Source organism: Hermetia illucens, chromosome 2 (genome assembly GCF_905115235.1).
Source record: "Hermetia illucens chromosome 2, iHerIll2.2.curated.20191125, whole genome shotgun sequence".
Lineage (NCBI taxonomy): Eukaryota > Metazoa > Arthropoda > Insecta > Diptera > Stratiomyidae > Hermetia > Hermetia illucens.
This window is the reverse complement of record NC_051850.1, coordinates 2,365,854-2,377,111: the sequence shown is the minus strand read 5'-3', so window position 1 is coordinate 2,377,111 and position 11,258 is coordinate 2,365,854. Positions and strand designations below refer to the sequence as shown.

The window sequence follows — 11,258 nt, the reverse complement described above, 5'->3', positions numbered from 1 at the left end:
CGATGGGTAAATAATGTGTATGTATATTCTATGCATGCTTGTTTTCTGCAGAAATAGGCGTACTATGCATATGTGAATATGTATATGCATTCCAAAACCTTTTAAGAGAGTTCCACATCTTCACTCTCTCAGAATTTCTTTCCGCTTAATTGATAATGAAAATCAATTCATAAATTATCATATCCAGATAAACAACATTCAATGAATCGCAAGTTTTGTGCCAACCACGGGGACCAGCCACACACTCATCCGCCAATCAATTTAATATAAAAGTATCTAAACCAGTTTCAGTTAAGAGTGAAACTTTCGTGTGTTTGCAACTAAAACGCGGTCGATCTTCCAAAAAAGATACAAATTCCATATCAAGTAAAGATGCCACAAAGACTTTCTCGGGACCAATTAAGTGAAAAGGATCAAAAAGTGCTCGATTCAATTTTCAACCCTTTGCAAATTGGGGGCAATGCGCACGAAGTGTATGATATTAAGAGTGAGGAGTTAGTGGACCCTCCGGAGGAGCAAACTGAAGAAGTGAAGGAGTCGGCAAGGCTGGAATTGGAAGCGGTGGAGCTGGCGGAAAAGGGTGATACCGAGAATGCATTGAGATTGTTCCAGCAGGCAATCGATGTGTGCCCCCGAAGGGCAACACTATATAATAATCGCGCCCAGACCTACCGCCTCATGGGCAATGACCATGGTGAGTTGCATGAAGAGTTGGTCAAGCGTGAAGAATTGTTGCTTGAGATTCAAACCCGGCTTGGGGGGAACTTTTTTAGATATTTTATGTGGAAACCATGAAAAGCTCACCGGCTAATAGATTGATACTCTGGTTGAACTGAGCCGAGTTGGCTAATATGGCTTTTTCTCTAGTGTTGCTTCTTCCTGCTTTTTTTTTGTCTGTGAACTTAGTGATGAGATTTTTGATGTTAGGAATGGGCTTGTTTTAAAGTATCCCTTACGATGTTTAGGCTATATTTTGATGCTATATAAATTTTGTTTGAGAAAAGATCTGAGTAACTTTTTTTGTGTATTGAAGAACCTTACTGTAGGATTCAGAGGATGTAACCAACTGAAAATCGTGTGTATACTAGAGAAGGGAAAGTAAGAAGAAGTTGGTGAATGAGATTATATCTGAAGAGATTCCAACTGAAGAGAAAAACGGCAACATATTGAAAATCTACAGACATTCCCAATAACAGAAGATAGGGACAGATTTACAGGGACTCCAAAGCAAAAAGCGATACTACATTACTTCGGGCTAGCCCTCCCGCTCTCCCGGCTTTGGGAGCCTTCAAGTCAGGGAATTCCTTTCACCAACGGGAGGGGAGGGGAGGGGAGGAAGGGAGTTGTTGTTAGTTCAGGGAACCCCTTACCATCCGATCCCTCCGCCGGTCGAGTTCAATCTTCTTCGTAATAAGAAGAGCCCGAACATAATGCGCAATACGATTCTAGCTGCCAGCGCTCTTCAGCATCTCTCGCACAATGTTGTCTGGAGAGAGCTCCCCTGTGTCTGCATAAAGCTGCTGGCGGAGGCCGTCTCACCTCTCGCAAGAGAAAAAGGCGTGTTCAGCGTCATCCGCCACTCCATTGCAGAACACACAATCAGGAGATCGCGCCTTCCCAATCCCATGCAGGTAAGACTGAAAACCTCCATGCCCACTTAGAAGTTGGGTAAAGAAGTAATCAATCTCACCGTGCGTTCTGTTCTACCACGGGTCTAATTTATCGATGAGCCGTGCAGTCCACTTGCCCCTTGGCTCATTTTGCCAAGAAAGTTGCCACTCGCTAAGGGTGCGTTGACGTTCTTCACGGGCAACCACTTCTCTTAAGTTTTCGCCCTTACGGCGATAGATAGCTTTGCGCTCCTTGGCAAGGAGGGCAACGGGGATCACTCCCGCAATCACCATCACAGCCGGTTCGGAGACGGTGCGATAAGCAGACGCCACTCGCAAAGCTCCCCGCCTCTGCACTTGAGCGAGGCGTTTACGATGCACCTCCTTGTCAAGGGCATCAGCCCATACCTCTGCACCATAGAGAAGAACGGACTGCGTTGTTCCCATGAAGAGACGTCTCCTAGTTGATATAGGGCCGCCTACTAGACGTAGGACCCCCAATGTTTGCCATTAGCCTACTTAACAGCGAAACTCTAGTTGCAGCCCTGTCCGCTGCTGCTTTGATTTGCTCGAAGAAGCTCATCTTCGAGTCGAGCATTAAACCAAGGTCGCTGGTTTTGGCTCTATAGTCAACTCGCCAATCGATATGGGACGCAAGGTCGAGATTCTCCTTCTGGTCAGAATGACTACTTCGGTTTTTTCCAGCGCAAGGTTAAAACCGTGAGCAGTCATCCATCTGCTTACCCGTCGCATCAATATGCCAAGTCTGCTTTGCGCCTGTTCAACAGTGCGTCCGGCAACAAGTGCCGCAACGTCGTCTGCATAACCGACCAGGCGCGACTCTTCGGGCATATCGAGTCTCAGCAGACTATCGTAGGAAGCGTTGCAGAGGTCCGGCCCTAGGATGGATCCCTGTGCTACTCCCGACATGATTTCATCCTCCTCTGGCCCTCTAGCGTCTCATAGAGCAGGGAGGACCTTTACCCTTTGAGAAAGCATGCTTTGCTCATTAAGTAGGCGATGGATACCTGTATGAAAATAGCCCAAGCAAATTTTGTATGCCAAATTTCTGCAGTTGAGAGTATGGTTGTATGCCAGGAGTAGGGAACATAGAGGCGGACTTCGGTGTGGCTGCTGTGCCTTAACCAGCACGGTGCGTCCCAATTTTCTTCACAGATAAACTTCCTTTTCAGCCTTTCTTGGAAGAAGATGAAGAGAGGAAAGGAAAGGAAAAGAAAAAGAAAACGGGTGTTGACTTGAATGGTGTGTGACCCCGGAGTGTCCTTTTGGTTTCATAATTGGCGTAGACGTGAATCTTTTGAAGAGATCGGGGAACATTTCATAAAGTATAAAGTTGTGCAATATTCAAAGTGGTCAAGTATTGAATTTCCTCCGCTTCTATTCGCCGTTGCGGATATTTGGGCAAAGATAACCTAAAAAGTTGGCCTAATCTTCTGTTTTTTTCCAAGGTGTAATAATTTTCGCTGGAGGATTACCTTTCGTTATTTTTCCGGTTTAGGTTTGAGTTTTTCTTTCGTTTTTTTTTTTTGAAAATTGAGCGCTTGGACACGGAAAAAAAAGGACGCAATGATGAGCATTTATTAACATCGAATGGAATCATTCCAGAGAATTGATAAGGATCATTACTTTGGATTTGCATGTCAGAAACGATTCAGCCAAGACAGTTTTTCAAAGGCTGTGTTAACTCACGCAGAAGTAGGCAAACTTGTGCCGGTTGGAAATGATTTTTTTTCTTGGGGTGGGAGGTGGCCTACGTGGGAACCCTTCTTCCTTGACAAATCAGCGTTCGGTGACACTTTTCTTGCCCGCTAAGATGCCTTTTCGCGCCTCGAATCCACACTAAGGACTCGAGAGGCGTCCCAAGTGCCCGAAAAATGTTGATTTCGTGCAAAGGATATATACTTCTAAGGGGAGCAAGAAGTTCGGCTGGATCCACTCTAATCAATCGTGACGAAGGAAGCCAATTAGGCCGCGATTGAGGTCCCACGACACTCCTTGCATTAAGCCACTGAATTTGAGCACGAGCCAAACTAAATTCAAATATTGCAGTATTCTGCCCAGTAGCAACAATATACTATGTCCTTCCTATGAAGAAGTACCATTATTTTTGTGTCCATATAATTTTTGAACAGAATTTTGATTTTTTTTATATCTAACCTATGCAATGAACCTCAAATGGTTCTTCTTACCTAAGGAAGTCGACGATAACCACCTTGAAAATAGATGCAAAGAAGAATGAAAATGTTTCAAGGATCAAATCAAGAAACCCCATTCCCTCTTTGTATTGGAAGCGGCAGGGGGCGAACGTTTAGTTTGGGTTGGGCCGCTGCCAGGTCACTATATCATCTGGCCCTCATGAAGAGGGAAGACGTTAGAACCCGCTCAGAGCTGATCCTTCCCCGCCCATCCCTCGTGCGTTAAGTTTTTGTGATTTAGGATTGAAATCTTCGGTGGTATAAATCCGCCTCGAGACTTCACGCCTCTATTAGAGCAGTTTACCCAGGGTGGGTTTAGTTTTGTTGACTATTGAGTCTCAGTGGCCTAACAGGGAGATAATATTTGAGAACCACAAACCTCGGCCTAGAACTCGTCGAACTGCTAGCATTGGGGTTTGCTCCAGTCCGTGCTGTCCGGTCCCTCATATTATCCCGCGCAGTGGTGTTCACGACTGGCAAACCTGTTAGGGGAGTTTGTTTGATTAACAGATTTGGTGACTTTGTTGGTGCCTAGGTGGTGCAACGCTGAACTCCCATCTTAACAGAGTTGGCGCCCAACGTGGGGTCACAGTTATTGAGTACATAACAATGTGTAAGCAATTTATTACAAGGAAAAGCGAAATAATCTCTCAAAATTTGCGTCGATAATGCACCTCTGAGCATGACAGTAAAGCTTCTTCATTTACAATTCGTCGTTCTAGAAAAGATCATACTCAAACTCAGAAGAGCTAGAAAATTCTTAAATGTCGACGTAAAGAAAAGTCCCTTCTTCATCAAACTATGTATGATTATGCTGATTTGTAGCAAGGGAACTTGACGAGACGAACGGTTGAACGAATTAAGCTTCTACAAAATTTACAAATTCCAGTTGAACAAAAAATGCGACATCGGGCAACATGGAGAAACCGAGTAGCGATGTCTACCAGAAATATTAACTAAAAATATAAATACGAACGAGCATCAGAGGATGAAGTCTACTTTATGGAATAACACTCATCACTATAGCGCCATTAAAGCCATTATAGAAGATTTTCACAGAGCCTACTCAGAAGTCTAAGCAACACTAAGGCAGTATTCAGTCCAACCTGGGGGTTTAAATCCGTTACCTCAGGACTCAATTTCGAAACGAATCGTGATGAAAGCGAAGAACAGCAAGGAGGACCTTTGGTTGATGATAGATTCTCCCACTTTCAAGGCCAACTTATTGTAGTGAGATTGAATTCTAGCACGGCCTAGTCCTGGAATGAAGTTTGAATTTGTAAGAAGCTGAAAAATTAAGAGGGGAAGACGGCTTTACAGTTTGGCGCCAAGGCAGAGACAGCTCATCAGACGCTTCCTGACCTCTACCCTGGGAGCAAATTGACCAAAGCAATTCGCAGATATTAAACGCTCCGCAGAATACAATGTGGTTGCGAATTTTATTGATTATGAATCCGGCCATATTTCAAACCAAAGCTAAGCCAGACCTACAGCTTCTAGAATTTTGTTTGAGAATCGAGGGATTCCGGGGGGATGAGTCCGCCATCTCCTTGATGGCAGACCATACTAGTTGGAAAGCAACATACTTCCATGGTTGCGGTCCACGAAACCCTCATTCTTGGGCAAGCTCTCAAGTTGCAAAAAGTAAATGACTTGCGGTTTCGTGCAGGGCAGAGGCCACTCATCAGTCGCTGCCTCACCTCTGCCCTGGGAGCAGCCTGACCGAAGGGTAGTATTTTCGGGGTTAGCTCCCAAGTCATAAAAATTAACAGGTGAAAACGGCTTACGACTGACATTGTGTTTTGAGAATTATATAAAAGAGCATCTAATTTTTGATAACTTGGTTGCTAACCCCAAAAAAGAGGAATCCGTGTACAAAAAAAAGAGGAAGTAAGTTGTTCTTCATTTGGTTCGGTTCGACATCAGGTGGGCGTAGGACCCTCCAATCCTTAAGCAAAAAGACTATGCAATTAACGTAGTCAACGAGCTGTATAAACGAAACTTAGTCCGTATCAAACCAGCGATGAGGTGTTTTTGTTTGACTTTGACATAAAAATACAATCTATCTTCTTCCGAATTTCAGCTGCCCTTGAAGATCTTGAAAAAGCACTCCAACTATCTGGAGGAATAGGACGAACTGGATGCCAAGCTCTTTGTCAGCGTGGAGTTCTTCATAGAAAACTAGAGGATCTGGACGCTGCCCGTCATGATTTCGAAGCAGCAGCTAAGTTGGGAAGTAAATTTGCTCGTGATCAAGTAAGTGGCTGAAAATTATACCCATCAATTCGCTAATGGCATTCATAATCATTTCCATTGTCCATTTCATTGTTCATTTTAGATATGTAACCAACGATTGATCCATGCCGAATGTTGTGCATTTCATATGGGTACGTAGGGTACCTTTCCAATGTTTTGAAAGGGATTCCAAATTATCAAAATCAAAGAGAGAGATGAGTATTTTGAGGCAGTTAGTGATCTTTTCGATTATCTCCGTTCTAATCCTTCCAATTTATTCTATCACATGATCTTAGTCTTCCCTTATTGTTCCACCTAAGATGTTGAATTAAATACGGTGATATATCGAGACTAGGTTTACTCTAATTGACCTCAAAAAGAAGGAATTTTGTCAAATACTACTAATCTTTGCAGTTGACTTGACTGAACTGAATTTAATTGTCTTGCCAAATGGTTACCTTATTTTAGTCACTGATTTTAACCTTGTATCCCTTATTTGAAAAATATTCTGTATATATGCACATTTGTAGTTTTTTTAAATAATTTTCTCATTATTCTTTTATGCCACTTTTTCACCACTATTCTACATGCATGTGAACGATTTTTAGAGTAGTATCCATCATATACACCCCTGTAGTGTCCGCGGTTTTGCGACATGGGCGGTATTTCATTCGCCTTTCCCAAGGTCAATCTGACAAGGGAGTGCATTCAATAATATATACGACATTAACACTAAAGCAAAAACGCGAATTTTTTTTCACGCGCCAGTGATTGAAGGACGCTGAATATGGGTAATGCTTTTTTTCCACTATATAAATTCAAGCATTGTGCTGGAAGACGAATCTCCTGTATGTAGTTTTCTTGGTTCCTATCTATAAAAAATTGCCCAGTGATGTTTCTCAATGCTTCAAGGCCCTGATCTTATATGGATTATTTTTATTAACTGTTTCGACACGATTTTTAATAAAAAAAATAAAATAATGCCAAATAATCCCTCGAAAGTTATTAATACAAAATTAACCAAGCAAAGTAAATAAAAAGTCCTACGTCCTGTCGAGGAGCACGTTGTTCTGAATGGAAAGCTAAAGAAGAAGAAAGGTGAATGATAGAGTGTAGTTTTTTCGAGTAGTTACCAGATACTAAAAATATTTTTCAAAATATTTTAAGGGCCTTGGATTCGATGTAGAACTAGAACTTCCATTTCTCGCGGACAATAAGAAATGTACATATTTCTTTATATTATTTCATTTACTGTCCTTTCATTTTAATCCTTAAGATTTTTTTTGCCCTTAATGATTTTTTTTTGTATTTATTATAATTTCAGCTAATCGAAATTAATCCGTATGCTGCACTCTGCAATCAGATGCTTCATGATGCATTCCTGAAGATGGCCCAAAATTGATCATATCAGGACATTTGAGATGCATGTTAATCCTTCAACATTTTTTATTTTCTAATGGATATATTTGTGTAAATAAATCGTTTTCTTTTATAGATCGTTGTAGAAATTTCAATAAAAGTACCCTTTTATTCCTTGAGTTCGAATAGTTTTTTTTGTCTGCAAAATGGACTCATTTTGTTGTATTATGGGAAACCATTTAACTTACCTTTTAGGCAGTGGTGGCAACGTCAGCACCGAAGACGAATCAACCAACAACATCAAACCGCACTGGTCAAACACGAAGACGAATAAGGATAGGAGAATACAACTTTGAGACTGTTGACAATTTCTCCTATCTAGGGTCGAAAATTACAACCGATAACAGCTACGATGATGAAATCTGCGCACCGTTGTTGTCAGCCAACAGAGCCTATTTCAGCTTACAAAGACTGTTCCGCTCGAAACGTCTCACCATAGGGTCAAAGCTCTTACTGTACAAGATCTTGCCAGCCCTCATGCATTTCTCGGAAACTTGGGTTCTTAGCAAGAAGAATTGCGAACTCTTGGCCGCGTTCGAGAGAAGAATCCTCCAAGGAATTTTCGGCCCCCTACATGAGGATGGACGATTCCGTAGCCTACATAATGACGAAATCTATGAGCGATACCATGACCGTCTGGTTGTGGATAAAATCCGGCTCAATAGGTTACGGTGGGCGGGTTACTTAATCCGTATGGATGAGGATGATCCAGCCCGGAAAGTCTACAAGGGCAATATCTATGGTAGAAAAAGAAGACGAGGCAGACCCTGGTTAAGATGGAGCGATGGCGTGGGCCAGGACGCCAGACAGCTTTTAGGGATATCAAATTGGTGGACCTCGGGGCAAAACCGGGATGTCTGGAGTTCCTTATTAAGGCAGGCCTAGACCGGATACCCGTTGTCGCGCCGTTGATGATGATGATACGCACATATGTAGTTATTTTTTTTATAGTTTTCTCACCATTGTTTTTCGCCACTTTTTGACTAATGTTCTGCATGCAACTGGTCCAAAATCGGATTGTTTATCAAGGGTACTCTTTACGCCCGAAATACACCTGACTAGATTTTACTTAAATCATTTTATTGACGAGATAATAATCATATTGTTATTATCTGTGGTAAAATATGATTGGATTAAAAAAATATAACATACATTTACCAGTAAAGTGATAAAAGAAGAAGTTGATAAGCAGCTGCTGAAGGCCAAAATTGTTTCAATTGACTATACGATCCATTTTTTTACCGCATATGCATCCTAGACAGTCCGCCCGGATTTCAAGGACACCTTTTGATGACTGTATGGGATAAATAGATTTTACCACTTTTAAATATTAATAAATTTCATTATTTATAATATTATAATAATTATTTTTATTTTTTTATTTAATTTTAATTACGCAATATAAATTAAATAGAGAGGAGTCACCTCTCTCCACCGGCTTGTTTTGTCGCGAACTCCAACTCGTTGTCAAAAATTGTATTTCGATGTCATGGCCGCCACGCAGATTGCTCGTTCTGCCACAATGCTCCACCCCTAGCTTAAACCAAAGGGGCGGAACGTTCAGCGGGGAACCAGACGCCCGACTCCCTCAACTTGGCTGCCGCAAGTCAAAACAGACACGTCGTGCACCTCTCGCTCTGGTCGCACTTTCTTGCTGGACGAAGGGCTTCAATCGAGCTAAAGAGACCCGTTTGACCGTGCTCGCGATGCTGAGTCTATAATGATGTCGGCCTCGCTCGAAGATTTCGAAGGGCCCTCGTAAGGTGACTGCAATGGCTTCCGAGGAGCGTCTGTCCTAATTAGGATATGCATACAGGATTCGAGGTCCCTGGCTACGTTAACCACGGTTCTCTCATGGTTAGGGGGCGGTAGCGGTTTCAGCTTTGGCGTCCTTGAGCAAACGCAACAGACCGGTAATGTTGAGTTCCAACCTGACGTCCTGGGTCTTCGCGGTCTTTGCGATTGACTGTTCGGAGGCCAAGAATACGAGTGGCAGGACATGCAATCAAGAAGGATCGTCCTGGGCCATTATAGCGGCTTTAAGCGTGCTGTGCTACTTTTCGAGTATCTCATTGGACTGCGAGCGTTTAAAGCCAAGGACTTCGTCCAACTCTGAGAAAAGGGGAGATTCAAACTGCATTCCATGGTCGGTAATTATAAATGCCGGCACACCAAAGCATGGAATCTGGACCTCTGCACAAGATTGTGTAGAAATATCTTTCAGAGTAATTGTCTTAGGTCACCGCGAGAACCTATCGATGATTGTGAGGGAATACCTAATACCGTGCGAGTCTCACAAAGCGCCAATTATGTTGTGGTGGACGTGTGGAAGCGCTTGGTGGATCGAGAGAACACTCCTACCTCTTTCCTCATATGCTTTGTAGTTTTGCATTTCTGACATGCGATGTACCGTCTGGCCTAAGAATAATTGTCCTTGTTCATGGACGGCCAGAAATACTTCGTGGTGACTGATCGGTCCGTTGTCCGAATGCCTGGGTGCGCCAGATCGTGAACGGCGTGAAATACTTTCGGAATATATGGCATTGGTCCCTGTTGAGCCGAAGATAGGATATTTTGATATTTAGAGTTGGTCCTCAAGCTGTGAAAAACTGTGCCGACCTTCTGCGCCTCGGCGATTGATGGTGGTGGGAATCTCGTGTACGGAGTCAAAATCTTATCACAGATTGAGCTATTTTCTATAAATTAATGCATTTTTTATATTTGTTATAATTTCAGCTAATCGAAATTAATCCGTATGCTGCACTCTGCAATCAGATGCTTCATGATGCATTCCTGAAGATGGCTCAAAATTGATCATATGAGGACATTTGAGGGGCATATTAATCCTTGAACATTTTTAATATTCTAATGGAAATGTTTGTGTAAATAAACTGTGTTTTCTTTTTGTAAATTTTTGTAGAAACCTCAACAAAAATAACTTGTTATTACTTGAGTTCGAATAAATTTCTTTTGTTGTTTGACGAAACCATCTGGCTTTTTTCTCAGTGGTTAGCTGAATTTATGTATATTTTATTTATTATTTATTTATTTATTTATTATTTTGCAGAATACGCTTTAGATCGTTAGTTCTAATATAGCCTATGACCTTCTCCACCGTTTTGAGTAGGAACGATGTTAGGCAAATTGGTCTGAAATATTTAGGGTGAAAAGAATCCTTTTACCCGTTTTGGAAAAAATACCACTTTTGTCCGTCTCCATGCTGGCTCTTATCACCCTTAGAAGAGACTCTAGGATGATTTCTAGTTCTCTCTGGATAAGTGCTGGGAAGATACCATTTACTCCGGGGGATTTCAGTGGTTTAAAGGTTCCCACTGCCCATCTTACCCTCTTTTGTTAGTTTCCAGTTCTCCTTTCTTCCCCTTTTATTCGTTGTTGGGGTGTTAGGCAGAATGTTGTCGCCTGACGCCGTGGGGTAGGACCCTGGGAAATGAGTTCTGTCCTCCTCATTCTTGGTAAATGTCCAATCTGCCACGTCTTTGGCTAAAGCCTTGTCCTTCGTTGCTTCTGTAGTTTTTCGATCCTTTCACAGAATTCCCTGAAGCTGTTCTGTTTTGCTTCCCTGATCGTGTTGCTATACGCGGTTGAAGAGTTTTCGAACTTCTGCTCTTATTCTGGCTAGGTTCCTATTCCACCAGGGTATATCCCTGGATGATTTAACTGGCTTAGTCAAACAATTGACCTTATATGCGTCAATGATGACTTTATTGAGGTTTTCCACCTTTGTTTCTTGTTCCAGTTTACCCTTGATGTCACCACC

At 42.2% G+C, this 11,258-nt stretch overlaps 1 protein-coding gene across 2 annotated transcripts; it reads left to right on the top strand.

Annotated features, from left to right (window-relative positions):
- The first annotated feature begins 244 nt into the window (after positions 1-244).
- LOC119648240 (tetratricopeptide repeat protein 36 homolog) lies at positions 245-7,599 on the top strand. Of its 2 annotated transcripts, XM_038049869.1 has the most exons (4): positions 245-694; positions 5,910-6,082; positions 6,165-6,213; positions 7,386-7,599. In XM_038049869.1, exons 1-4 carry the CDS (start codon positions 373-375, stop codon positions 7,397-7,399), a joined length of 558 nt encoding a protein of 185 aa, XP_037905797.1. In that variant the 5' UTR covers positions 245-372; the 3' UTR covers positions 7,400-7,599. The 2 variants fall into 2 exon arrangements, with proteins under 2 accessions (XP_037905797.1, XP_037905796.1); XM_038049868.1 differs by lacking the exon at positions 6,165-6,213 and having other exon boundaries at positions 246-694; positions 7,386-7,555.
- The last annotated feature ends 3,659 nt before the right edge of the window (positions 7,600-11,258 follow it).

Coding starts and splice junctions, on each gene's coding strand:
- LOC119648240 (XM_038049868.1), top strand. CDS start 373: ATGCCACAAAGACTTTCTCGGGACCAATTAAGTGAAAAGGATCAAAAA. Junction 695..5,909: donor CCTCATGGGCAATGACCATG/GTGAGTTGCATG, acceptor TCCGAATTTCAG/CTGCCCTTGAAGATCTTGAA. Junction 6,083..7,385: donor GTAAATTTGCTCGTGATCAA/GTAAGTGGCTGA, acceptor TTATAATTTCAG/CTAATCGAAATTAATCCGTA.